Source organism: Callithrix jacchus, chromosome 6, assembly GCF_049354715.1.
Source record: "Callithrix jacchus isolate 240 chromosome 6, calJac240_pri, whole genome shotgun sequence".
Classification (NCBI taxonomy): Eukaryota; Metazoa; Chordata; class Mammalia; order Primates; family Cebidae; genus Callithrix; species Callithrix jacchus.
The window spans coordinates 144,373,425-144,399,617 of NC_133507.1; the positions used below are offsets into that span (position 1 = coordinate 144,373,425).

Sequence of the window (26,193 nt, forward strand, 5' to 3'; positions counted from 1 at the left end):
TTTTTCAGTCCATTAAATGGGACAATACTGGGGAACAGATGGAATCCAGCCTTGGCTGGATGGTCTGCCATGGACAATACTACCTCTGGTCCTATCTCTATATTTCCTCCATAGGTTGATTTACAGTCAATAGTTGTGACTACGTTGGGAAGTTAAGAATGATGTGCATTATCCTCTTCAGAAGAAATTGAGAATAAAGTCTCTGCTTCTGTCAGCTGATTCAAAAGAACACAGTGCATTCTGTAGAGTCTAGAGTAAGCATGGCTACATAAATGCTGCTAGGAATTGATCTGTTAAATCCAGGAGCCAAAGGAAACACAGCAATTGAATCACTTAAAGTACTGCTCCCCAAGGGACCAGTGCACATATAGCTTCAAACAGTCAGATTTGTATCAGAGACTGGAGATGTGGAGTCTGAACCAGACTGAATTCCTTGGCAATCAAGTGGAGGTATTTACTAAATATATACTCGTTAAATAACCACCACATTCCAAGTGCTGGACCAAGCAACCTACTGTACTAACGAGTCCAGGACTTACTCAAAAGTAACGAAAACTGGCAAAACACATTCGAAGTCACTGGTACAATGGTAACGGTGGACAGTCACTGTGAAACTAGAATGACACGATATCAAGTATGTTAAGACAATATGCATATAAATCACATCATATAAGAAAATGTTCCAAGATAAAAAAGACAAACAACCAAATAAAAAAAAAGTTCCACGGTGCTTGTCAAGTGAGATTTTAATGGAAATCTCATTTACTAAATCCTTTGTTTAAAAATGCTTTCCATTAAAAGAAATGTGAGATATAGCAACCAAATAGCTGGACCTTGAATTGATTCAAATAAATTAATCATAAAAATTAAATTTATAGAACAAATAAAACTAAAGTGGTAGCGCTTATCTTTTTGAAACACATGCTAAAGTGGCTGGGTGTGGTGACTCACACCTGTAATCCCAGCAGGTTGGGAGGTCAAGGCAGGTGGATCACCTGAGGTCACGGGTTCGCAACCAGCCTGGCCATCATGATTGAAACAGCATCTCTACTAAAAACACAAAAATTAGCTGGATGTGTTGGCACATGCCTTTAATCCCAGCTATTCAGGAGGCTGAAGCATGAGAATCATGTGAACCCAGAAGGCAGAAGTTGCCATGAGCCGAAATCACGCCACTGCACTCCAACCTGGGTGACGGTGAAACTGTCTCCAAAATATATATATACTAAAGTGTTTGCTGATTAAATGATACAATGTATGATTCATATTAAAATAATATGGCAAGTTAATAGTAGTATAGATGAAACAAGCCTATCAATGTGTTGGTAACTGTTGAAGGTGGGTGCTGGATACACAGGGGCTAATTATACTATTTTTTCTTTTATATATAGTTAAGGTTTTCATAATGAACAAAATGCTTTAAATACACAAATCACATCAAAGGTGACTTATTCTTACCTGTATTAGAATCTTTTATTACAATGTCAGAGATTTCAAACAGTTTCAGAGGAAGGGGCATCTTCCGATTTGCTGCTATGGTCTTCAGGAGGCCAGGAAGAAGGGTAGTGCGTGCCACCTACAGGAAAAAACATGAAATTGCACTGACTGAATAGGACCCAAACAAACAGACTTGATTAAATCAAGACAAAGACTATGGCTTCATAGGAAGACACTTCTGGAAAATGCAATGCCCTAAAATATCCAAGACGCTTTCAATTTTCAATTCCAGGACACTGAAATTGAACTGAAAGGAACTGAAAACATTCTGGCTTCCAAATTTACAAAATGCAAAATCATAAATTTTATTTAAAAATAAATAAGAAACAAATATAACTTAAATATGTTTGCTCATGTCTAAGGATTGGTTATTTTATTCATTATCATTTTATTTATTTATTTCATTTTTTTCTTGTTTTAGAGACACAGTCTCACTCTTTTGCACAGGATAGAGTGCAGTGGGCACAGTCATAACTCACGACAGCCTCAAATGCCTGGGCTCTAGTGATCTCCTGCCTCAGCCGCCCAAGTAGCTGGAACTACAGATACATACCACTGCACCCAGCTAATTGATTATCATCTTAAAAATTAAAGTCTGCTCTCAAGATTTCAAATACATGTATGCAAGTTTTCAGAGCCTGCCTCATTTCACAAACTAGAAGAAATACAAATGTTTAAATAAATTAAATGTGGGTCAGGCACCATGGCTCACACCTGTAGTCCCAACGCTTTGGGAAGCCGAGGTAGTTGGATCACTTGAGCCCAGGAGTTTGAGACCAGCCTGGGCAACAGAGCAAAACACCACCTCTACAAATTTAAAAATTAGCTGGGTGTGGATACACGCCTGTAGTTTCAGTGACTCAGGAAGCTGAGGTGGAGGATTGCTTGAGCCCAGGAATTCAAGGCTATGATCATACCACTGTACTCCAATCTAGGCAATAGAGACTCTGTCTCTAAACAAATAAAAAAAAACATAAATATATTAAATATGAATTAATCAAAATTAGGACCAGGAAAAATATAAATGCAATTCAAATATCATCACAATGAGGAAAACAGAATATAAATATATAGGTCCTAAAAAATATATACAGCTGCTATGGGTAGGCTGTAACAATAACTCTAAACTTTTCATTGACTAAAACAAATGTGAAATTACGTACAGTCGCCTCATTCTTACTATTCCTAAGAAGTGTATACCCTGGTACATTAAAAAAAAGCAAAACTTTCCTGCTTTGTCTGTGAAATAAAATTCTCTCTATAAGCTATCTGAAATATATTAGCTTCCAACACACGTTTCCAGAAGGGTTTTATAAGCAGTGGTATAACATTACTGGTAAGAGCTTAGGCTGCGCAGTGCTCCCAAGCACTATTCTCTTTTGCCCAGACTATTGCATAACCTTCTTAAGCTGGCTTTTGTGTTTCCACTCCTGCCACCTACAACCTATCCATACAGTGTGGTCCTTTAAGATGGAAATCAGATTATGCATCTCCTCTGGTCAAAAATCTTCAACAGGTTTCCATTAAATTTTGAATAAAATTCATGGCCTACCTGGGCCCTGTGTGATGTGCTCTGCCTCCCTCTCTATGCTCAACCCCTGCTGCTCCTGTGGGCTTACTGCACTCCAGCCACATTGGAGGTCACACTGGTCGGCAAGTAAGTTTCCATCTTAGGGCCTCCGTGCTTACTCTGCTCATACATTTTTCCCCTAGGTTCACATGTGGCCTCCTTCCTTCCTTCAAGTGTCTGCTCAAATGTTCCCTTCTACAGAGGTTTGCCCTGAACACCCATGCTAAAACACAGACCCTCTTAGATCTTGCACAAGAAACCATAAGACCCTAAATGGAATTGCTAGATTGTGCTTTGAAGGAAAAAGGGAACATCTTTCCCATTACACTCACTATACCAACAAGCTGCTATTCGTCTTCAAATTGGTGCTTCTTAAATATTGTTCATTTTCCCCATTGGAGGGCAAGTGCCCAAAACATTCACAGAAACGAAACTACAATGTTGAAAGTTACAAGGAAATTTAACTTAGTGAGATACAATAAACTACTTTTATAGAAAACTTTTCTTAATGTTATCAGCATATTTTACAGATATGCCTTATTTGCATATTTAAAAATCTACAGCAATACAAAAACTTAAACCTGAATCTAATCAAGCTTCTGTCTCCAACTACTAATTTACTGGAAATTTAGGGGGCCAGTGGAATATATTCAGCAAAATCCTAAATGTGAGAATTCTGTAGGACAAATGACTCAGTTTCTTCAATAAACAAACTAAAAGAAAAAGAAAGAAAGATGGAAGGATGGGAAGTGCAATTGCAGATTAACAGAGACATGAAAAGCACATAAATCAATGTCAATGTATAAACCACATTTGAATCCCAACACAAACTGTTAAAAAAAAGATTGACAATTGGAAAAAATAAAACAATGACTGGATATGTGAGATTAAGGAATATTATTATTAATTCAGAAGGCGTGTGGCTATAATCTGTAAATTTGTTTACCATAATAAAGGTTTACATATGTTAGCTAAGTTATATTTTTATCTTGTCCATTCTCTAACATATTTACTATCAGAAAAGAGCCCAAAGTTAAGAATTATGCAGGAGAAAGAATGAGCTTAGACAAGAAATTGAGTTACAGGCCCATGAAGAACTTCACATTTAACTTAACCAAAAATAAATATAAACCTTTTAACCAAATTAGTAATGGAAGGACTCGCCTGTTGGTAAAGCAGGGTAAAATACAGAATCTGTCAGGTCAAAAGACAGACACTCTCTCATATCTTTAAGGTATTTTATGCAGAAAAATTGATCCTTAAGTGTGCTAAGCCACAGCTATTTATAGTGACATTTAATGCATTTCTGATTGTTTTCCTTCTACTTCTATAAAATAGGTAAGACAGGATATAAATCCTGAAGATCATAACAGTTACCACATCTTAAGAAATCTACCAAGCTTCACTAGGGAATACAAGGCAGAGAGGGAGGTGGGGTAAGGACTGAAAAACTACCTATAGGGTACTATGCTCACTTCCTGGGTGATGGGTTCAATAGGACTCCAACCCCAACATCATGCAATCTACCTTTGTAACAGACCTACACATGTACTAACTGAATCTAAAATAAAAGCTGAAAAAAGGCCAGGTGAGGTGGCTCACGCATGTCACCCCAGCGCTCTGAAAGGCCAAGGGGGTGGATCACTTGAGGCTGGGAGTTCGAGACCTGCCTGGTCAACATTGTAAAACCCCATCTATTAAAATACAAAAATTAGCCAGGTATGGTAGCATATGCCTGTAATCCCAGCTACTCGAGAGGCTGAGGCATGATAATTGACTGAACCCAGGAAGTGGAGGTTGCAGTAAGCAAAGACTACCACTGCATTTCAGCTTAGGCAAAAGAGCAAGGCTCTGTCTCAAAAATAAACAAATAAAAATAAAATAAAGTTTAAAAAAAGTAATCCATCAAGCTTGATAACTGGGAGAAAAGGGTGCATTTGGAATAAACAAAAATCCATTAAGATTTACTAAAATTCATTCTATGCAAATAAATTTGAATACCTCTTATTAAAAAGAATACCATGGGCAAATTTTAAAAGCAGTAAGAAAGCTAGACCTTAGAATACAAGATATAACAATTCATTATTACAATCCTTGCAAAATTAGTATAAGTATTTTTCAAAGTTCTGACCCTAAATATAAAGAATTAATTCATTTGATTCATATTATCAATTAGTTCTTTAGCTCTAATCTACATTAGTAGATAGTTCTATAGATAAAGTTTAGAATTTTTTTTTTTTTTTGAGACGGACTTTCGCTCTTACCCAGGCTGGAGTGCAATGGCGCGATGTCGGCTCACCGCAACCTCCGCCTCCTGGGTTCAGGCAATTCTCCTGCCTCAGCCTCCTGAGTAGCTGGGATTACAGGCACGCGCCACCATGCCCAGCTAATTTTTTTGTATTTTTAGTAGAGACGGGGTTTCACCATGTTGACCAGGATGGTCTCGATCTGTTGAACTTGTGATCCACCCGCCTCGGCCTCCCAATAGAATTTTTAAATTTAAACACTTGCAGAACTTTTAGATTTTTAGAACTAACTCAGTCCCTTATTTTTGCAGAAGTAAAAACCAAAATACAAAGAAACTATTTGAAATCAGAATTCAGGGATTATTTATAATAGCATTAACCTTCTTTAAAATATAACCATCCAGTTCTAAGATTTCCCCTTGATTCTAGAAGACATGATTTTCTCTAAAGTCTGGGTTAAAAAACATACAGATTAGCATATGCAAGAGAAAGAGAATAAGAGTTTATTAGTATAAAAAAGAGATAACTAAAGTTATTAATAAGCAAAGATGTTATCATCTTAAAATACACTCCTCTTATAGTTATTATCCTAATCTATAACACAGATCACTTAATACTTAATATTAAAGCAGTATCATTATAATTTAAGTATTCCTAAACTCTAAATGAAACTGCCAATAAACTTAGACAATTGCAATAAAAGACATAAGCAGCACAGTCAAGAACTGATGTAATGGGCAATTTCAAAGTGAATGACTTACAAAGGAACTGGGAAGAGGTTCTGATTTATTTATTACAAATGAGTGGAAAAGAGATGAAAGCTGGTTGGGCGCAGTAGCTCATTCCTATAATCCCAGCACCTTGGGAGGCAAAGGCAGGTGGATCACTGAGGCCAGGAGTTCAGGACCAGCCTCGCCAATATGGTGAAACCCTGTCTCTACTAAAAAGACAAAACTTAGCCAAGTGTGCTAGTGCGCACCTGTAATCCCAACTACTTGGGAGGCTGATGCAGGAGAATCACTTGAACCCAGGAGGCAGAGGCTGCAGTGAGTCGAAATCATGCCACTGCACTCCAGCCTGAGCAACAGAGTGAGACTCTATCTCAAAAAATTTAAAAAAAAAAGATGAAATCTGAAAAGAGTATTAAATAAAATCAATTATGAAATGGAAAGTTCAGACAAGAGAGACATGGCCAGATAATAAAAAGCAAGTAAGAACCAAGCATAAAGTTAATCAAGAAAAGATTGTTTTTTAAAGTTTTAAGAATTTTTGGCAGCAAAGCATGTAATAACCAACTATAAACTTACCCAAGAAGATATTATTAAAAAGCTCTAAGATTTCACCATCTCAGTTATAATAACTGAAGAGACTTTTCCTACCTCAGGTACTGCCTCTCAGTTTTTACCTGAATTCTCACCTACTTAAAATTCTTACCTGAAATTCAGCTGTTTTAGGATTACTTATGTGGACTGCCTTTGTTGCAGAGATATCCACACCAAGTTTATCAGCAATATCTTCTTGGGAGCACTGCAAAGTACATAAAAAAATAGATGAATATGGAAAAGCAATTAAGTTTAAAATAAAAAGTAATGCTGTAAGTCAACTTCTAAGAGCAATTTATATTCTCTCCACATATCAGCAAGTTAAGAATAGGCCTGATGTGAGCTGAAGTAAATGTAGTAATAATAATAAAACTATACAAACAAAAAGAATAAGCTAAAAATAAACACACATCAATCTCAGCCCCACAGCAGATGGAATTTAACATTAATACTTCTCTCACAGTGAGTCCTAGCCATCATGCAGAGCTAAAGTAAATTTCTCATGTGGAGATGGTATAACCTATACTCGGGCCCTTCCTAAGCTAGTTTCCCATTTACCTTTCCAATCTAATCTCCCATGATGCCCTAGCCATTCCCTAAACCTTATATTTCCCTACATTATCCAAATTGCACTCCCAGCCCCACTTGCTACCCTTCCCTAAGGCCCTACTTAAGTGACTTCTCTTCCATAAAAATTTTCCTAATGACTCCAATCAGAAACTTTCTCTCCCTCCTTGGTACTTCATGACTTTCTATTTTGACTACCATTGTAACCCTTGCTAAATCTATATTGACTTGCGGCAGAATAGTAGGACTGAGAACAGAATTCAAGTGACCGGAACTCTGCCCAGTGTTCTTTTACTGTATCGCTTAACTTCTGTGTATGTGCCTGAAACTCTTACAACAAATAAATTCCTTAGTATCCACCCATCAAAAAGAAAGATGCTTGTCATCCTCAGAAACTAGCAATGTAGACAGAAGTTATAAAATTAAAAACTCACTTGACTATTAGATGCATCAAGTCTAATAATAAATGATATAATGAGAAAATGCAAGTATGGTGCCTGGCACAGAGTAAGCACTCAAAAAATATCAACAATGATGATAAATGACAAGTCATTAGCAAGGATAAACTATTATCATGTATATTAATGCTAACTTTTTAAAAAGCATTTAAAATGCAACACAAAAACTAATGTACCATCAGATTATTGTACTATTGTCCAGTGTTAAACAATATTGTTCATTATACTCTTCTACAATTAGTTTTCAAGGACTAGTTGGCCTCTATTTCATTTATAAAAACAAAATGGTACACACCAACTGAAATGGTAAAAATAATTCATTTCATGTCAATGTCAGTTCTAGTGCTTCTTGCCGTGCTTTCTTAAGAAAGATCCTGAAGCCACATCCAGGCATAGCAGAAAACAGCTGATCTGATATGGCTGCTGAGGTGAAGAACGGTGCCATGCGCAATGGGGATAAGTGTTTTCCCCACAGCATAAAGAAGCTTTACAGCAAGATTTAGGTATAATGTGATTGATTAATTAGGAAATGCAACTGACTTGAAGCAATCTACTCTCAACTGAAACTAGTCCTTTCTGAGTAAAAGAAAAAGACTCCACAGACATGTGGCAATGCAGCTGTGTATCTGAGTGACCTTGTGTTTTCTCATGGCAATGGATAATAAGGGATAGTGACAAGAAGCAATTTAAATTAAGCTACCTTCAATGGCAGTAGTTAGCATACAGTAAGAAACTTTTTTTTTTTTTGAGACAGGCTGGAGCACGGTAGTGCAATCCCGGCTTGCTGCAGTCTCCACCTCCTAGGTTCAAGTGATTCTCCTGCCTCAGCCTCCCAAGTAGCTGGGATTACAGGTGTGCACTACAATGTCCGACTAATTTTTGTATTTTTAGTAGAGATGGGGTTTTGCCACGTTGGCCAGGCTGGTCTCAAACTCCTAGTCTCAAGCAATCTGCCCATCTCAGCCTCCCAAAGTGCTGGGATTACAGGCGTGAGTTACCGTGCCTGCCAGAAACTTCTTTTTTAAATGTTAATATGTAGCGTTTATGGCCGGGCGCAGTGGCTCACGCCTGTAATCCCAGCACTTTGGGAGGCCGAGGCGGGTGGATCACGAGGTCAAGAGATCGAGACCATCCTGGTCAACATGGTGAAACCCCGTCTTTACTAAAAATACAAAAAAAAAAAAAAAAAAAAAAAAAAATTAGCTGGGCACGGTGGTGCGTGCCTGTAATCCCAGCTACTCAGGAGGCCGAGGCAGGAGAATTGCCTGAGCCCAGGAGGCGGAGATTGCGGTGAGCTGAGATTGCGCCATTGCACTCCAGTCTGGGTAACATGAGCGAAACTCCGTCTCAAAAAAAAAAAAAATATTTAGCGCTTATTTTAATGTGTTAGAAAAATATAACAAGTAAATGAAGCTCATAATTTTTATGAATATTATTCCTATAACAAGGCTGAAGTACATGAACCAATTTAAAAGACAGTATTACAACTACTATGCAGATATAGCAAAAATCGTGATGATGGAATGTGAATTATTTACACTTGGAAAGTCCGGGACTACGTTTCAGAAAGAAAATGGTTGTTACTCTTGTGTAAAACTGGATTTAAAAATATAAACCATCTTTGCTCAGTGATGCTTAGGCTTGCCTAGACACATCTTCATAAACATCTTTCATGCTGAAAATCCTATAGGAAAATGTAGTACAAATCTGAAACTGTCCAAGAGCTCACTCCTTCCTTTCCCCACAGGGATGAACTATGAATGTATTCAAGTGACTTTGAACAGCTTAACAGACTGTTTCTAACATCCCTGGTGTGTCAGTTCAGTCACAGGCCTCGGATGCAGACAGACATGGGCAGGAATCCCTGATCCACAGCCATGGCATAGGACAAGGTACTTAAATTAACTGCTGTGAAAGACAGGAATGCCTACTTCACAGGAGTATACTGAGAAGAAATGGAATCATGTACACAAAGCCCTTGGCACAGGGTAAACATTCCCTGCAGAGCCGCCACTAGACAGGACTCAGCCTCTGTGCTTCTTCAAAGACCCTCAAGGCTCCAAGGTCACAAAATCAAACTGCACCACTAATACAAAAGGGCAGAGAAAAATGCAGACTCAAGTTTTAACAGCAGTTGTTTCTAGAAAGGAAAACAGGATTCGAAGTAGGGAAAAGAACTGGCATGGTTTACTCTACATGGTTAAAATCTGAGTCCTTTAAAACGAGATAGATTCCTATGACACTTATATGTTTTAAAAAATAAAAATGCCTTACTCAATATTATTTTCGGTATTTCATTTTACAGGATACCATGGATGCCCACAACTACAAATGTGTGTATAAATGTGTATATAGACGAATGACATGGTATTAGAAAACTACTGTATACAGTATGACACCATGGAAAAGCACTGTTCTAGAAGGCCAAAGGTCAGGACTCTGCTCATGATAGAATGAGATAATGCAAGTATGATGCCTGGCACACAGCAGTTCTACTGCTGTCCATGTAAAATGTGCTACATACTTATCCTCTCTCAGCCTCAGTCTTCCTCATTGGTGCAGTGCCTGACATATAACAAATGCCCAATAAATGTAAAATAAATGACTGCTGAATCAGAAAAATCAAAGTATGAAGCAAACTGGAAGTAAGGTCCCTTAAATACTCCAAAAGATTGAGAATTTCAGGGCTAGGGCTGAGTCGCAGGGGAGAAAAAGAAGTAGCTTCCTTCCCCCACCGCCCCAGATCATTAAACGTACTTGAATCCTTAAGAACTATATTGTAGGCAACGCAGAAATGCTCAGCAAGAGGGAAAAACGGAACTACAAATTGCATACACATTTTATTCTTTCAAACGGTCAATCTGGTGGGGGACAGACATTTCCTTCGGATTTTGTAATAGAAGTCATTTCCTGATTTAGGCCTTTTATGTCAGCTTTTCAACTCAAAGCAAATGTTTGTGAACATGTTCAAAGACAAAGAAATAAATTTAATGTGGAACAGTCCACAAGCTTTTACCCAGGGCGGCATCTAGTGGGCAGAGCTGTAACCAAATTAAGGCCAAATATTCCGACTTAATAAATTTGGTTATGAAATACATCGTGAACTCTCAACACTCACATGAAACTATAAAATACTTTGTCATCTGCCATTTAAGGTCTTTTTTTCTAGGCCTTCATGTTCTTTTGTGGCTGTAAAAAGAAATGCTTCAACATTACTTTACCAGGAATTATATAATCTCAAGTAACAAAGTTATTCTTCCAGAATCTGAAAGTTTTAACAGTCTAGATTTTATAAATTCATAGAAAGAATCACAGAATAAATAATTCAGAGAGTCTCAGCAAACAATCAGCTGGGCAGAAAAAGGATGTAAGACATACCAGGGCAAAGGTAAGCACTTCAGTGAAGCCAGCGGCTGCCATGTCATGTCTGAGAAGTTCAGTGAGCTTATTAAGAGGAAACTTAAAAAAAAAAAAAAAAAAAGTATCCACTTTATTTCACCTCAATACAATTTCTTGTCTTTTAAAAGGGAGATTTATACAGAACATGTCATTAAAAAAATGTTTTTAATAAAAATGTTTAAAAGATTAAAAACCTTTTCACCCTTACTAATGTACTCCTAGTGCCACAATTTCCCTACCAATATTACTTCCTCCTTCCCCACTGCTCTGCCACCCCTCTGCTCCTACACAGATGTACAAACCATTCCCACTTCCACCTCTCCCACACACAGCTTCTGCCTTCAGGCCCAAGTTGAGAAAATGAATCCCTGAGTTAGAGATTCAACAAGGGCTCCAAACTCGAAACCTGTCTTTCTTCAAAGAACTAGTCATCACAGGTTTTCAACTTACTCTAATCATCTGGGCATCTGTTTTGTATCCTCTCCATAGCAAATGCCTCTCATTGCAGAGCATGTCCAAATACTGCTTGATTCCTACGTTCTGTTTTCTTGAAGCCTTTCTGGCATTCAACAATCAGTTTCTAACAATAAGGAGTGTTTATTTAAGGGTACAATCTTACTTGATTAGCTATGGTGTATGTTTTCGGGAGAGTCATCTGAATGTTGTTATATCCATAAGCAATAGCTGCATCTTCTACAATATCACATGCATGGATAATGTCAGCTCTGGTTGGAGGGATTTCAATCTCAATCTGATTCCCATCACCTATGACTTCTGATTTTAAATACATCCTGGTCAGAAGTTTGGCAAGATTTTCTGGAGTTTCTCTGAAAAATGAATGAACAAACCATAAACTTCATTGGATTATGTTTTAAATGTTTACATTTTGTTTAAAATATGCTACTAGCCAAAATAGTAATCTTTCTTTCTGAGTTCTATCAGAAACCAGACATCTTAACTGCTGTTCTATCATTCCTTAACCGATTCTGAAGGATTGCAAAAAAAATTAGTCATATGTGTACTTCATTCTTGAATTACCTCCAACAGTAAATACATAAATGAAGTTTTCAGAGCATACCTGATTCCCACTTTTTTGTTAATGAGGTCAGCTCTCACTATCTCCTTTCGGTAGGCTAGTTCCTTAAAGAGAAAGAGTTTAAAAAGTAAATAATTTCCCATCAGATACAGCTTTAGACTCTTTTCCATTAAATTAGTCATTACTGCAGTTCTATTACATTCTGAAGAAACTGTCATTAGAGCCACATATTGAAAATAAACTTGATGTTGCAAAAACAGTTTTGTGAGGACTACATTTGCTACATTAGATCCATATATGAACATTCTACTTGCTAGACAACTTGCACTGCCTGGAAATATATAAAATGCCAAACATTTTTGCCTTTAGATAGTCAATCTCCATTCCCCACAGTAAAACACTGCTGTGTTACATCATTCCAAAGATGTTTATAAATCCAGTGGAAGATTTTCAGTCTCATCCTATGCAAGCAGATGAATATGACCAAGAAAGAATAATTCCAATGTCACAATGTACTATCCATCATACTCAGTCTAAGAGCATGATGAAGATATTCTTTTCTTACCATTTCCAGGTGGGGAAATACAATGATGTCCCAAGTCCTGGCTACCAATCTGCTCCAGAAGACAGCAGAAGTCGGAACATATAATGAATTTGGTACTCAGTCTCCTTCAAATACATAACTCCACCGTATTAGTGAGGTGAAAATCCACACACATAAAACCCAGGCTTTTCAACACCTTTGGAAATGTCCTTACGTCTTATCACTGAATCACTCTCAAAAGTATAAATGCCACTAGCAAAAAGGAAATTTAAAAACCTGTTTTGATTCAAGTAAGGGCAATGGTCCAGAGCCTTGCTACTCAAAATGCAGTCCTCAGAGCAGAAGCACGAGCATCACCTGAGTGCTCGTGAGAAAGGCAGACTGCAGGTCTTGACAGCTAGTGGCAGTGACACCAGAGCTACTGAAGCCCACCCAATCTGCATGTTTTCAAGATCTATATGGTTTGGAGGTACATGATGAAGACTGCGAAGTAATAAGTAAGTTTTCTGAACAGTTACTACAAGCTAAATACTCACAGTTATTATGAGCTGAATAGTACAAAATGTATTTTTAAGATAATCTTACTTAATCTTCACAACAGATGCTATTAGAATTCTTATTTGACAGATAAGGAATTTGAATTTTAGCTGAATAACTAGTTCCAGGTCACAACAATAGTAAACTGCTGAGTTCAAGTGGTGCTATATGCCCAGTGCTTAGAAAATAATTATCAGATAATAAGTATTTGGCATATATATTTAATGAGTGAATGCATGCATGGAAGAAGTAACAGGGATTACAGGCGGTGGCTCATGCCTGTAATCCCAACACTTTGACCAGGAGTTCGAGAACAGCCTGGCCAACATTGCAAAACCCCATCTCTACTAAAAATACAAAAATTAGCTGGCTGTCGTGGCATGAGCCTGTAATCCCAGCTATTCAGGAGGCTGAGGTAGGAGGACTGCTTGAACATGGGAAGCAGAGGTTGCAGTGAGCTGAGATGGTGCCACTGCACTCCAGCCTGGGTAAGAGAATGAGACTCACATCTCAAAAAAAAAAAGTAACCAATGAACAAATGAATTAATAAACAAATTAAGACAACCCGATTCCAGAGCACACAACTTTAACCATTACTCTGACTACTGACTACTTATCTCCTCTCTTATTTTAAAACTTTATTCTTTTCTATGAAATAACAAAACACTAGAAAAAAAGAGTTTGAGAAAACATGCCATTTAATGTGAGAAAGAATCAGCTTCCCCCAGAGGATCCTTCCCTAAGAAAAGCTGTTCTAATTTAAGTTTAGGAGAAAATAAATGAACAAATGCCAAAACACTCACGTAGGACTCCTTTTCAAAGGCCACCATTTCAAACTCACAAAAGAGCTCTATATTATGAAGAAATGATTTTAAGGGACTATCCACATGAGGAGAATGACCCAAATATTAAAATATATTTATCCTTTTCTTCCCAATAATATATAATCACTTTTAGTAACCCTTGACAAGTCTTCATATTACAAAGAAAAAGAGGCCATGCATGGTGGCTCATGCCTGTATAATCTCAGTACTTTGGGAGGCCGAGGCAGGCAGATCACAAGGTCAAGAGATCGAGACCATCCCGGCCAACATGGTGAAATTCCATCTCTACTAAAAATACAAAAAATTAGCTGGGCACGGTGGCACACGCAGAAGAATCACTTGAACCCGGGAGGTGGCGGTTAGTGGGCCGAGATTGCACCACTGCACTCTAGCCTCGTAACAGAGCAAGACTCTGTCTCAACAAAAAAAAAAAAAAAAAAAAAAAGAAATTTTTCTTAGACATTATTTTAAAACCATCTAAAAAACTATCTCCAGCTAATCCTAATTGCTACCATCATAAACTGCAAAAACAGCCACAAATTTCTCCCCTCTCCGTATCCATGGCCTTGCAATGTGACACTGCCAATCTTCCAATCAGGAGATGGCATCTATTCTCCACCCCTCAAATCTAGCCAAATGACTGGCTTTGGCCAACAAAATAATGTTTGAAAAAGACCTGGGCATGAACCATGCTCTCTTGCTGCTAGGAACCCTGCAACCAACACCATGTAAAAAAGGTCCAAGTTAGTCTGCTGGATGATGAGGGGCATGTCACTTGTTGATGCCACTGCCAGGAAGTAAAGGAGAATGAGGCCATCCCAGATCATCCAGTTGCTAGCCAACCAGTCAACTGACTACACATGGGTAAGCCCAGCAGAGATAAGCCAGATTTGCTCAGACCAGGAAAACCACTCTATTCACCAAGAGAATCATGAGATAAATAAATGGTGGTTGTTTTAAGCCACTAAGTCTTGGGGGTAGTTTGTTAAATAACAAAAGCTAACTGGTAACAGCTACTTAAATCCAAATCAACTTTTAAAAACTGATATTGCCCATATAATTTCAGTTATGCTTCATACAGTTACATGTTTCTTTTGAAGTATAATTAATGCTCTAGAATAAAATATGATGCTAAACGCGAATGTGTTCTGGAATAGGGAGGTTTTGATCTTAGCAGGTTTCATCTACTGTAAAAGCTATCTAAATAGTAGAAACTATTTCAGGCTGTGATATACTTCATAAATAACAAGGGAATAGTGAAAGATTCGAAGGAGAAGAAAAAGCTCATCAAAGAATGGTCTCACTGAATGAGAACCACGAAGTGACTATGATACTGTTGTCTTTAAACAGTCATCTTGGAGGGACAAAGCACCCCAAGAAGGGGTTTAGATTTTTTACCAAGATCTTATGTCTTGACAATAACTGTGTGCTTACTACTAAATTAGTCTTATTAATACATTTGAAATTATTTATTAGTTACAGTAATGGCCTTCAGCAACTGTTAATTCAAGTGTGAACAGACTAATTACATTTGGAGGGCTGAGTAATCTTAAAAGGAGTGAGAAGATAAATTATCCAGTTAATAAGTTCTATTGTTCTACAGCACCGTAGGGTGCTATAATATAATTAACAACAGTTTATTGTATATTTTCAAATGTAGAGGAGCAGACTATGAGTGTTCCCAACACAACAAATAATAAATGTCTGAGATGATGGATATGCCAACCACCATGGTTTGATCATTACATATTATATACATGTATTGAAATATCACACTGTACCCCATAAATATGTACAATTTTATGTGCCAATTAAAGAATAAAAACATTAAGAAAAAACTACTCAGTTAACTAGTTAATAAGATAATAAATCATAGGAATTATAATCACACAATGTTGTTGTATAATGTTATGTGTTGACAGCTGGCGTACAACTGTCTGAATTTAGATTCTAGCTCTACTACTTTAAAATAATAAGCAAGGTGGCCAGACTCGGTGGCCACCCAGCATTTCGGGAGGCCAAGGCAGGCAGATTACCTGAAGTTGGGAGTTTGAGACCAGTCTGACCAACATGGAGGAAACCCTGTCTCTACCAAAAATACAAAATTAGCCAGGTGTCGTTCCAGGCTCCTGTAATCCTAGCTACTTGGGAGGCTTAGGCAGGAGAATCACCTGAACCCAGGAGGCAGAGGTTGCGGTGAGCCAAGATCACACCATTGCACTCCAGCCTGGGCAACAAGAGCGAGACTCTGTCTCAAAAAAGAAAAAAAAAAGCAAGGTATTTGACATCGCAAGGTCTCAGGGTCTCCATCTGGAAAAAGCATAATAATAGCACCTACCCTCACAGGATTACTGTGAGGCCTAAATCCATGTGATGCACATAGTATAGTGTCTGGCACACAGGTGGGTAGATAGGGGATGGGTAGGCAGACACAACATGAGTGCTTTATAGATATTATCATTAGTATTGCCATAATCATGAAGTTTCTTAAGCACTTACTGGAAAGGTATAGGATTTTCCATTAGGAAAAACCACCTCAGCAGCTTCGACCCTGAAAACAAAAGCCAGAAATAAAATACTTAAGAAAAAAATGTACCATGATTACCAAATCTTTCATTTGGGCTACAGCTACAGCCTCACCATATTCCATCTATCCCATTCCAACACCGTTTGGATTGATCTTGCTATATACAGTATTACTCTATCATTTCATCTCCTAGGCTTCCTATGTGCTTTTCAGGCACTACCTACTTGAAAGGTTTATTTTCCAGTACTGCAAAGCATGCATCCTATAGGGACTCCTTGCCAATATTGATACCCACATTCTAGGCTTTACCAGGGCAGTGTACTATATGATAAAACAGACAGAATCACTGAAATGAAAATCAATTGAAAAAAAAAACCTGATGCTGCCCATATAATTTCAATCATGTGTTCTATAGTTATATATTTATTTTCAATTATATTAATATTCTAGAATAAACTATGATGCTAGTACTAAGGATCATATAGATTTGTTAAATAATTTTCTAAATTAAAAATATGCTTTGGAAAAAATACAGTAATCTTGCCGATATGGGATGCATGCTTTGTTCTTGTATATGCCTCTCTACCTCTGCCTAGCTGTTCTTCTGCTGTTCTTCCATTTATATAGTTTCAAATCTAATGATCCCCAAACACAGCTTAAATTTCATTGCCTCCATGAAGACTTCTCAGATTGTATCAGCTGGCAGTAACTTGCCCTTATAAACAGTCAGAATATCCCCAAAACTTTTTAAAGTACTTAACACTTATGACTTTATCCAATGGTTATGCATATGTCTTATCTTTCTGAATAGATTATATGTTCTAGTTATAGGAAACACAGTTTTAATCTTTATATTTGTTTCTTCATTCTTTTTTTTTTTTAGACAGTGTCTCCTTCTGTGACCCTGTCTGGAGTGTAGCAGCACAAACATAGCTCACAGCAGCCTCAACCTCTCAGATTCAAGCAATCCTCCTGCCTCAGTCTCCTCAATAATTAGTACTACAGGAGCAAGCCACCAAACCCAGGTTAAGTTTTAATTTTTTGTAGACATAGTGTCTTCCTGTGTTGCCCAGGCTGGTCTTGAACTCCTGGGCTCAAGCAATCTTCCTACCTCAGCCTCCCAAAGTGCTAAGATTATAGGTGTGAGCCACCACGCCTGGCCTATCTTTCCATCTGGCACAAGGCCTTGCCTTCAGAATAGTGGGCCATCAGTAAAGGTGCTGGATGAACTTACGTAAATTGTTTCTCACAATATTCACTGAACATGGTGACAATAATATCAAGAACTATTTTTGCCTGCAAAGAAAAGAAAAACAAATATTATGGTAATCTATAAATATCTTCTCGTCACTCAGATGGAAATGAATTAATATTTAATATAATTGCGTCCCCAAACATCTAATGGACCTTTACATATATCTTTTAGGAAAGGAAGTGGAATGAAAACATGAGTAGGCCTACCCTTATCTTCAGCTGTTCTCCATTTATGCAGTTCTCTGACAGTTATAATTCATGACTGAGACAAATCATTTTGTTCCCCCACCCCCAACCTCAGGTTCACTGGGCTTCAACAGAGATAAATGGCTAATTACTGGAATAAATTTTATCACTCTCCTAAGTCTCAAGCCAGACTGCTTGAATCCTGGCTCAAGTACTTACTAGCAGCATGACATTGGGCAAGCTGCTTTTCTTATCTGTTAAGTGGAGATAATGAAAGTTCCTATCTCGTTTGGTTATTACAAAGATTAAATACATTGGCATGTAGTAAAGGCCATATAGATTTGTTAAATAATTTTCTTTCAAAAAAAATTCTTAAAAAAAAAAATACAGTAACCTTATTGGGATATATGCTTTACTCTTATATATGTATCTCACTCCTATATATACAGGCTTCAGGAAAGACATTCAAGGTTTGTAAATGCATGAATTAAATTTTTTTAAAAAATTTAATATTAGGCCGGGCGTGGTGGCTCACGCCTGTAATCCCAGCACTTTGGGAGGTCAAGATGGGCAGATCACGAGGTCAGGAGCTCACGACCAGGTTGATCAACATGGTGAAACCCCGTCTCTACTAAAAATACAAAAATTAGCTGGGCGTAGTGTCGCATGCCTTTAATCCCAGCTACTCAGGATGCTGAGGCAGAAGAATTACCTGAACCTGGGGGTGGAGTTTACAGTGAGCCAAGATCGTGCCACTGAACTCCAACCTGGGCGACAGAGTGAGATTTCGTCTCAAAAAAAAAAAAATTAATATTAAAAGCTGTATTACCCTGGCAATATTTCTGAAGGCAAGGAGTACATAAAAGTTATAAATGAAATACATTACAATGGCCTCTAATCATATAAGATGTACATGAATACCATTTATTTGACCTGTTTCTATACTCCAGCCTTCTCCTACCATTTGAGTTTACCTTTCTTAATTTGTTTAACTGCCACCTCATTTAACATATGTAAAGAAGACATGTCATAGAAAAAGCTTTCATAGCACTCCAATCCAATAGATGAAGTGACTAAAAGTGAGTGACAAATTATATTCTAGATAATTTTTGTGCAGTAAATCATTTATCAATTTACTAAATAAAGCTTCTTCATAGCAAGTTCATTTTTTTTTTAAGATTGTACCAAGTCACAAAGGTACCAAATTACTCGGCATTTAAATTAAGTCAACTAGATAAACAATTTATATAGATCTTGCTACAGTACTCATTCCATTTTGTGTTTTATAGTTACATATATTACTAACTCTCCCCCTAGGAGTTCTTTGAAGTGACGAAACATGTAACTCATTATTAAATTCCTGGCACTGAAAAGACATTCACTAGACATTTGTCAAATTAATGAAAGCACCGTAACCAAAGTGTAGAATATCTATCTTTCTAAATTTCTAAAATAGGTTCCCATCTACAAAATGCATGTATTTTACATTTAAGCCTTTTAGTCTTGGTCTAGAAATAAAATCTATCCATCTGATCATATAAAAATTGAATAAAAGTTGTATTTACCTTCGTAAAGTCAGTTCCCGTGCATTCAATGAAAACATTTCTAGTATTTACTGTTATTCTGGAATGATCCCCTGCAATGAACACAAAACAATAACAACACAATAACTAGTTTCAGAAATAGAAGTGCACTATTAAGCTCAATAAAACAAACTATATTTTAAACGTGAAACACATTAAAAACTAACACCTTAAGAGCAAAGAGATAAACAACTTTTATTTAAGCCCCCACTGCAGGTTGAAGAATGAAAATAAAATAATTAACAGGCCTTTACTGAACGCATACAGCATGTCAGGTGCTATGCCAAGCACTTAACATAGGTTGTCCTCTCTAATCTTTACCACAACACCATGATGTAATTGCTGGCAAGAAACAAAGTTCAGAGAGATTAAACTACTTGACCATGATCACAAGCAGCAAGGCTAGAATTTGGGTCTAGATCTGGTTAACTCTGGGGCCCATGTTTTTTAACCGCTGTAACTACTAGAGTCCAAGACCTCGAGAAGAAGCTTCTCCTTCTCAGAGCAAATCAGCTAAGCCTCCTTCTTACCTACAGAAAGGCAAACATCTATGGCTCAAAATCATTACGTTTTGTAAATACATTCAAACTGCCTCATAAAAATGGCCATCAGAAAGGAATTAAGAGGGCAAATTTTAAATTAAAAGTTTTAGTTTAACAATAAAACTATAGGCAAGGCCAGACATGGCAGCTCATATCTATAACCCCAGGGCTTTGGGAGGCCAAGGTGGGAGAATCACGTGAGCCCAGGAGTTTAAGGTTGCAGTGAGCCATGATTGCACCACTACACTCCAGCCTGCGTGACAGAGCAAGAACCTGTCTCAAAAAAACAAAAAAGAGAAAAGAAAGAAAAAAAACGACATACATGACAGAGTTCGACTTCGAGTTTAACCAAGTGAATACCTGCTAAAACCAAAACATCAACTGCCTTTGGAGGAATTTAACAGAACTCAAAGCCAAGCATCAGAAAATATTTATAAATGTATGAACGTATTATAAATTACACAAGAATCACCAGTAAAATGTCGAATAAATGAATGAAAAGAATAGTTAGAATCTACAAAAGACCTGAGATACTCAGATTATGAGTTATTTGAATTTGATTCAACCAAGTCTATTGAGAATTCTACAGAAATGCTGAAGATTAAAAGGAAACAGCAAAGATCTGTGATGCTTGTGAAATAACTCACCATTGATGATGGGAGGCATTGAAAGGACAACACCATTACTATCATAGATAACTGGATACAGGGGTTTGTTTTCAATGATATGTAAATACTGTTTAAGGTGATTGTCAGTCTGCAAACAAATCAAATAAAATTAGTTTTTAAAATTTCTATCACTATAGTTTACCTACTGACCTAATATTAAAAAAAGAAGGGGAAAAGTCAGAAAAACCTTAAAACAGTCCCAAATAAAGCAAGTTCTGAATTTAAAATATTTTCTAATATAAATTAATATTCCAATACTCAACGAACACAATTGAGTCATTTCTCAAGAGTGAAAACAGCTTTGCACTGGTATGCCTGAATCATTTCAAAGGAAACATAAAACATGACAAAACTAGATAAATAGGAAGAAGTCACTTGCAAATCAGGGCAAGGATGATAGCTGCTTTTTCTAAATGACACCCATTTTTTCTATTTGTAAATACAACCCAAAGTGACTACTGAATTCATTTCTGCTGCTGGACTTTTAAATAATGGGAAGTAGTATTTATAACAGTATTTCCCACAAAAACACTAGCTGAGTCTTATTACTGTTCTTTATACTTGCATGAGTTTCAGTTATACCCAAATATGAAGATTACAATGTGGTATGGTCTACTTCAGTGGTTCTCAATCTCAGCAGTACACTGAAATCATATCAGAAGTTAAAAATGGAGCCTACCACACAAAAAAAGCCCAGGTCCAGACGGGTTCACAGCCGAATTCTACCAGACACACAAAGAGGAGCTGGTACCATTCCTTCTAAAACTATTTCAAACAATCCAAAAAGAGGGAATACTTCCCAAATCATTTTATGAGACCAACATCATTCTGATACCAAAACTTGGCAGAGACCCAACAAGAAAAGAAAACTTCAGGCCAATATCCATGATGAACATAGATGCAAAAATCTTCAATAAAATATTGGCAAGCCGATTGCAACAGCAAATCAAAAAACTTATTCACCATGATCAAGTAGGATTCATCCCGGGGATGCAAGGCTGGTTCAACATACGCAAGTCTATCAACGTAATTCACCACATAAACAGAACCAAAAACAAAAACCACATGATTATCTCAATTGACGCAGAGAAGGCATTTGACAAAATTCAACAGCCCTTTATGCTAAAAACCCTCAATAAACTCGGTATCGATGGAACATATCTCAAAGTAATAAAAGCTATTTATGACAAACCAACAGCCAATATCATACTGAATGGGCAAAAACTGGAAGCATTCCCTTTGAAATCGGGCACTAGACAAGGATGCCCTCTTTCACCACTCCTATTCAATATAGTTCTGGAAGTTCTAGCCAGAGCAATCAGGCAAGAAAAAGAAATAAAGGGTATTCAAATAGGAAAGGAGGAAGCCAAATTGTCTCTATTTGCAGACGACATGATAGTATACCTAGAAGACCCCATCACCTCAGCCCAAAAACTCCTGAAACTGATAAGCAACTTCAGCAAAGTCTCAGGATATAAAATCAATGTGCAAAAATCACAAGCATTCGTCTACACCAATAACAGACTTAAAGAGAGCCAAATCAAGAGCGAACTGCCATTCACAATTGCTACAAAAAGAATAAAATACCTTGGAATACAACTCACAAGGAACGTAAGGGACCTCTTCAAGGAGAACTACAAACCGCTGCTCAACGAAATCAGAGAGGACACAAATAGATGGAGAAACATTCCATGTTCATGGTTAGGAAGAATTAACACCGTGAAAATGGCTATACTGCCCAAAGTAATTTACAGAATCAACGCTATCCCCATCAAGATACCATTGACTTTCTTCACAGAACTGGAAAAAACCACCATGAACTTCATATGGAACCAAAAGAGAGCCCGCATAGCCAAGTCAATTCTAAGCAAAAAGAACACAGCGGGGGGCATCACACTACCGGATTTCAAACTATACTACAAGGCTACAGTAATCAAAACAGCATGGTACTGGTACCAAAACAGAGATATAGACCAATGGAACAAAACAGAGGCACCGGAGGCAACACAACATATCTACAACTATACAGTCTTTGATAAACCTGACAAAAACAAGCAAGGGGGAAAGGATTCCCTGTTTAACAAATGGTGTTGGGAAAACTGGCTAGCCATGTGCAGAAAGCAGAAACTGGACCCCTTCCTGACACCTTACACTAAAATTAACTCCAGATGGATTAAAGACTTAAACATAAGACTTGGCACGATAAAAACCCTAGAAGGAAATCTAGGCAAAACTATCCAGGACATAGGAGTAGGCAAGGACTTCATGAACAAAACACCAAAAGCATTGGCAACAAAAGCCAAAATAGACAAATGGGACCTAATGAAACTCCACAGCTTCTGCACGGCAAAAGAAACAGTCACTAGAGTGGATCGGCAACCAACAGAATGGGAAAAAAATTTTGCAGTTTACCCATCTGACAAAGGGCTGATATCCAGAATTTACAAAGAACTCAAACGGATTTACAGGAAAAAAACAAACAAGCCCATTCAAAAGTGGGCAAAGGATATGAACAGACACTTTACGAAAGAAGACATATATGAGGCCAACAATCATATGAAAAAATGCTCATCGTCACTGGTCATCAGAGAGATGCAAATCAAAACCACATTGAGATACCATCTCACGCCAGTTAGAATGGCGATCATTAAAAAATCTGGAGACAACAGATGCTGGAGACGATGTGGAGAAAAAGGAACACTTTTACACTGTTGGTGGGAGTGTAAATTAGTTCAACCATTGTGGAAGACAGTGTGGTGATTCCTCAAGGCCTTAGAAATAGAAATTCCATTTGACCCAGCAATCCCATTACTGGGTATATATCCAAAAGACTATAAATCGTTCTACTATAAGGACACATGTACACGAATGTTCACTGCAGCACTGTTTACAATTGCAAAGACCTGGAATCAACCCAAATGCCCATTGATAAGAGACTGGATTGGAAAAATGTGGCACATATACACCATGGAATATTATGCAGCAATCAGAAATGATGAGTTTGTGTCGTTTGTAGGGACATGGATGAATCTGGAGAACGTTATCCTCAGCAAACTGACACAAGAACAGAAAATGAAACACCGCATATTCTCACTCATAGGCGGGTGATGAAAAATGAGAACACATGGACACAGAAAGGGGAGTACTAAACACTGGGGTCTACTGGGGGGAAAAGGGGAGGGCCAGTGGGAGAGGGAGGTGGGGAGGGATAGCCTGGGGAGAAATGCCAAATGTGGGTGAAGGGGAGAAGGAAAGAAAAGCACACTGCCATGTGTGTTCCTATGCAACTGTCTTGCATGCTCTGCTCATGTACCCCAAAACCTAAAATCCAATAAAAAATTTAAAAAAAAAAAAAGAAGTTAAAAATGTAACATTAAATAAAAGAAAACTGTCTTTAGGTCCCACTCAAGATCAGATGAATCACTATCTCTAGGTTGGAGCCCAAACGGTGCTATTTTTTAAACGTATTGACTACATTTCCCCGGTTGCAAGGCTTGACTCTGATGGAATTTCGTGATTTTTACAAAGCTACTGCATAATCAGAAAGGGTACTTACCTTGTATATGTTCATCAGTTCACAGGCTGTATACTCCTTGGTCTTATTTAGAGGCTTGAATTTGATATCTGAAGGACGCTTTGCAGTGTAAGTAAATGGGCCTGACAAAGTGTCCAAATCATGGGTACCAATAGCAACCAATGCTCTTTTCCTAATTGTTGAGAGGGTGAGGGAGAAGAAGGGAGGAAAGGAAAGGAAGAGAATGATAAAGATTTGAATATTCTAAAGCAGAAATTCTAAAGATAACATAAACATAGACTATATATATTTTGTAAATTATTTCAGATACTTTCCTGAAACAGCAAATTGCTACTACATGGCATCTTAGTGGCAAATAATGAACAAATTCTCACAACCATTAAGAGTACTGAGAAATCACAAAACCACTTGAAATACATAATTTCAGAAGCTGAAGAAAATTCCTTGCCATTATGTTTTCCCAAATACTGTTTCTAGGATATCTTCAAAGTTAGCATTTCCTTTACCTCTTGTAACCTATTTTGTCTTGATATATTCAACTAAACATGCTTTAATAAATTAGAATAAACTACCAAATTGTTGTGGGTTTTTTTTTTTTTGGCTTTTCTATGTTTTCTTAAATTTTATCATATAGCTGAATTACTTTAGTCATGGAAAAAAATTAATTTTAAGAGCTCTGAATAACAGTTTGAGTTTTGTATAAGGAAAGTTCAAAAGGTATTCATTTCACTTGTTCTACAGTTTACCCACAAAAGATTTAAGGTAATTGTAAGAAATTACAACAAGCTACAAAATTGGAGAGAAAGAAATAGAAGTAGGATGTAAAACCGAGCCAGGAAATGTTAATTCTGATTTAGGATCTAAGGGCCTAAGTCTTACCAGGAAGGGTCACAAGTTTGGCTCTAAGCTTTTAAACAGTCAATTCGAAAAGAGAAACTTCATCAAAATTCTTTAGTGCACAAAATGTATGTGCCCTAAAATTAGTTTAAAATGCTTAATATTACATTTTGGTCAACTTCCAGGACTGCAGAACTGGTGAACTAGAACTTTAATAAATAGGGTTGAAGAAAATTGCTAACAGGCAAAAAGGAAATGTTACTTTACTCAATTAGTCATATGCTTACAGAAGATAACCCACAACTATCATAGGATAAAATGCACATGGTTCAATAAACCTAGGTAAATTGATAATTGACAAATGCACAGGTAAGAAAGTCTGTTTCCTTAGATATTAATATTGGTCCTTTAATCTTAAAACAGTACCTTCAAAACATCATCAAAATTTCAACTTCAAATCATCAACAAAAAAACAAAAAAATTAATTCCAAGCCAGGATTACAGATCACACCTGTAATCTCAGCACTTTGGGAGGCTGAAGCAGGAGGATCTAAGTTCAGGAGTTCAAGATCAGCCTGACCAAGATGGTGAAACCCTGTCTCTACTAAAAGTGCAAAAATTAGTCAGGTGTGGTGGGTGCCTGTAATCCCAGCTATTTGGGAGGCTGAGGCAGAGAATTGCTTTAACCCTGGAGGGTAAAACCTCCTGGAGGCGGAGGTTGCAGTAAGCCGAGATGACACCACTGCACTCCAGCCTGCGTGACAGAACAAGACTGTCTCAAAAAAAAAAAAAAAAAACACACACAAAAACTTAATTCCAGATGAATCAAAGACTTAAGCATTTTGAAAAGCAAAAGATAAACATATAAGCATACATACAAAAGACCCCATAAAAATTATTCGAAGAAAATAGAAGCCAAGTGAGGTGGTTTACCCCTGTAATCTCAACACTGGGAGGCCAAGGCAGACTGCTTGAGCCCAAGAGATTAAGACCAGCCTGGGAAACATGGTGAGATCCCATTTCCACAAAAAAATTTAAAAATTAGCTGGGTGTGGTGGTAT

At 37.4% G+C, this 26,193-nt stretch overlaps 1 protein-coding gene across 3 annotated transcripts in view; it reads right to left on the reverse strand.

Moving 5' to 3' along the window:
* The window catches only part of FARSB (phenylalanyl-tRNA synthetase subunit beta), a 78,469-nt gene that overhangs the window by 36,551 nt on the left and 15,725 nt on the right, over positions 1-26,193 (reverse strand). For 2 of the 3 annotated variants that reach the window (XM_008999570.5, XM_002749831.7), the window contains exons 6-15: positions 24,317-24,467; positions 20,740-20,848; positions 19,533-19,603; positions 17,762-17,823; positions 16,500-16,551; positions 12,138-12,199; positions 11,679-11,886; positions 11,039-11,119; positions 6,748-6,840; positions 1,459-1,576 (exon numbers count right to left, since the gene is read on the reverse strand). In XM_008999570.5, coding sequence (XP_008997818.1) covers positions 1,459-1,576; positions 6,748-6,840; positions 11,039-11,119; positions 11,679-11,886; positions 12,138-12,199; positions 16,500-16,551; positions 17,762-17,823; positions 19,533-19,603; positions 20,740-20,848; positions 24,317-24,467 — 1,007 coding nt within the window. The remainder of the gene's footprint in view (positions 1-1,458; positions 1,577-6,747; positions 6,841-11,038; positions 11,120-11,678; positions 11,887-12,137; positions 12,200-16,499; positions 16,552-17,761; positions 17,824-19,532; positions 19,604-20,739; positions 20,849-24,316; positions 24,468-26,193) is intronic. The other variant, XM_078328680.1, reaches the window with a different exon arrangement.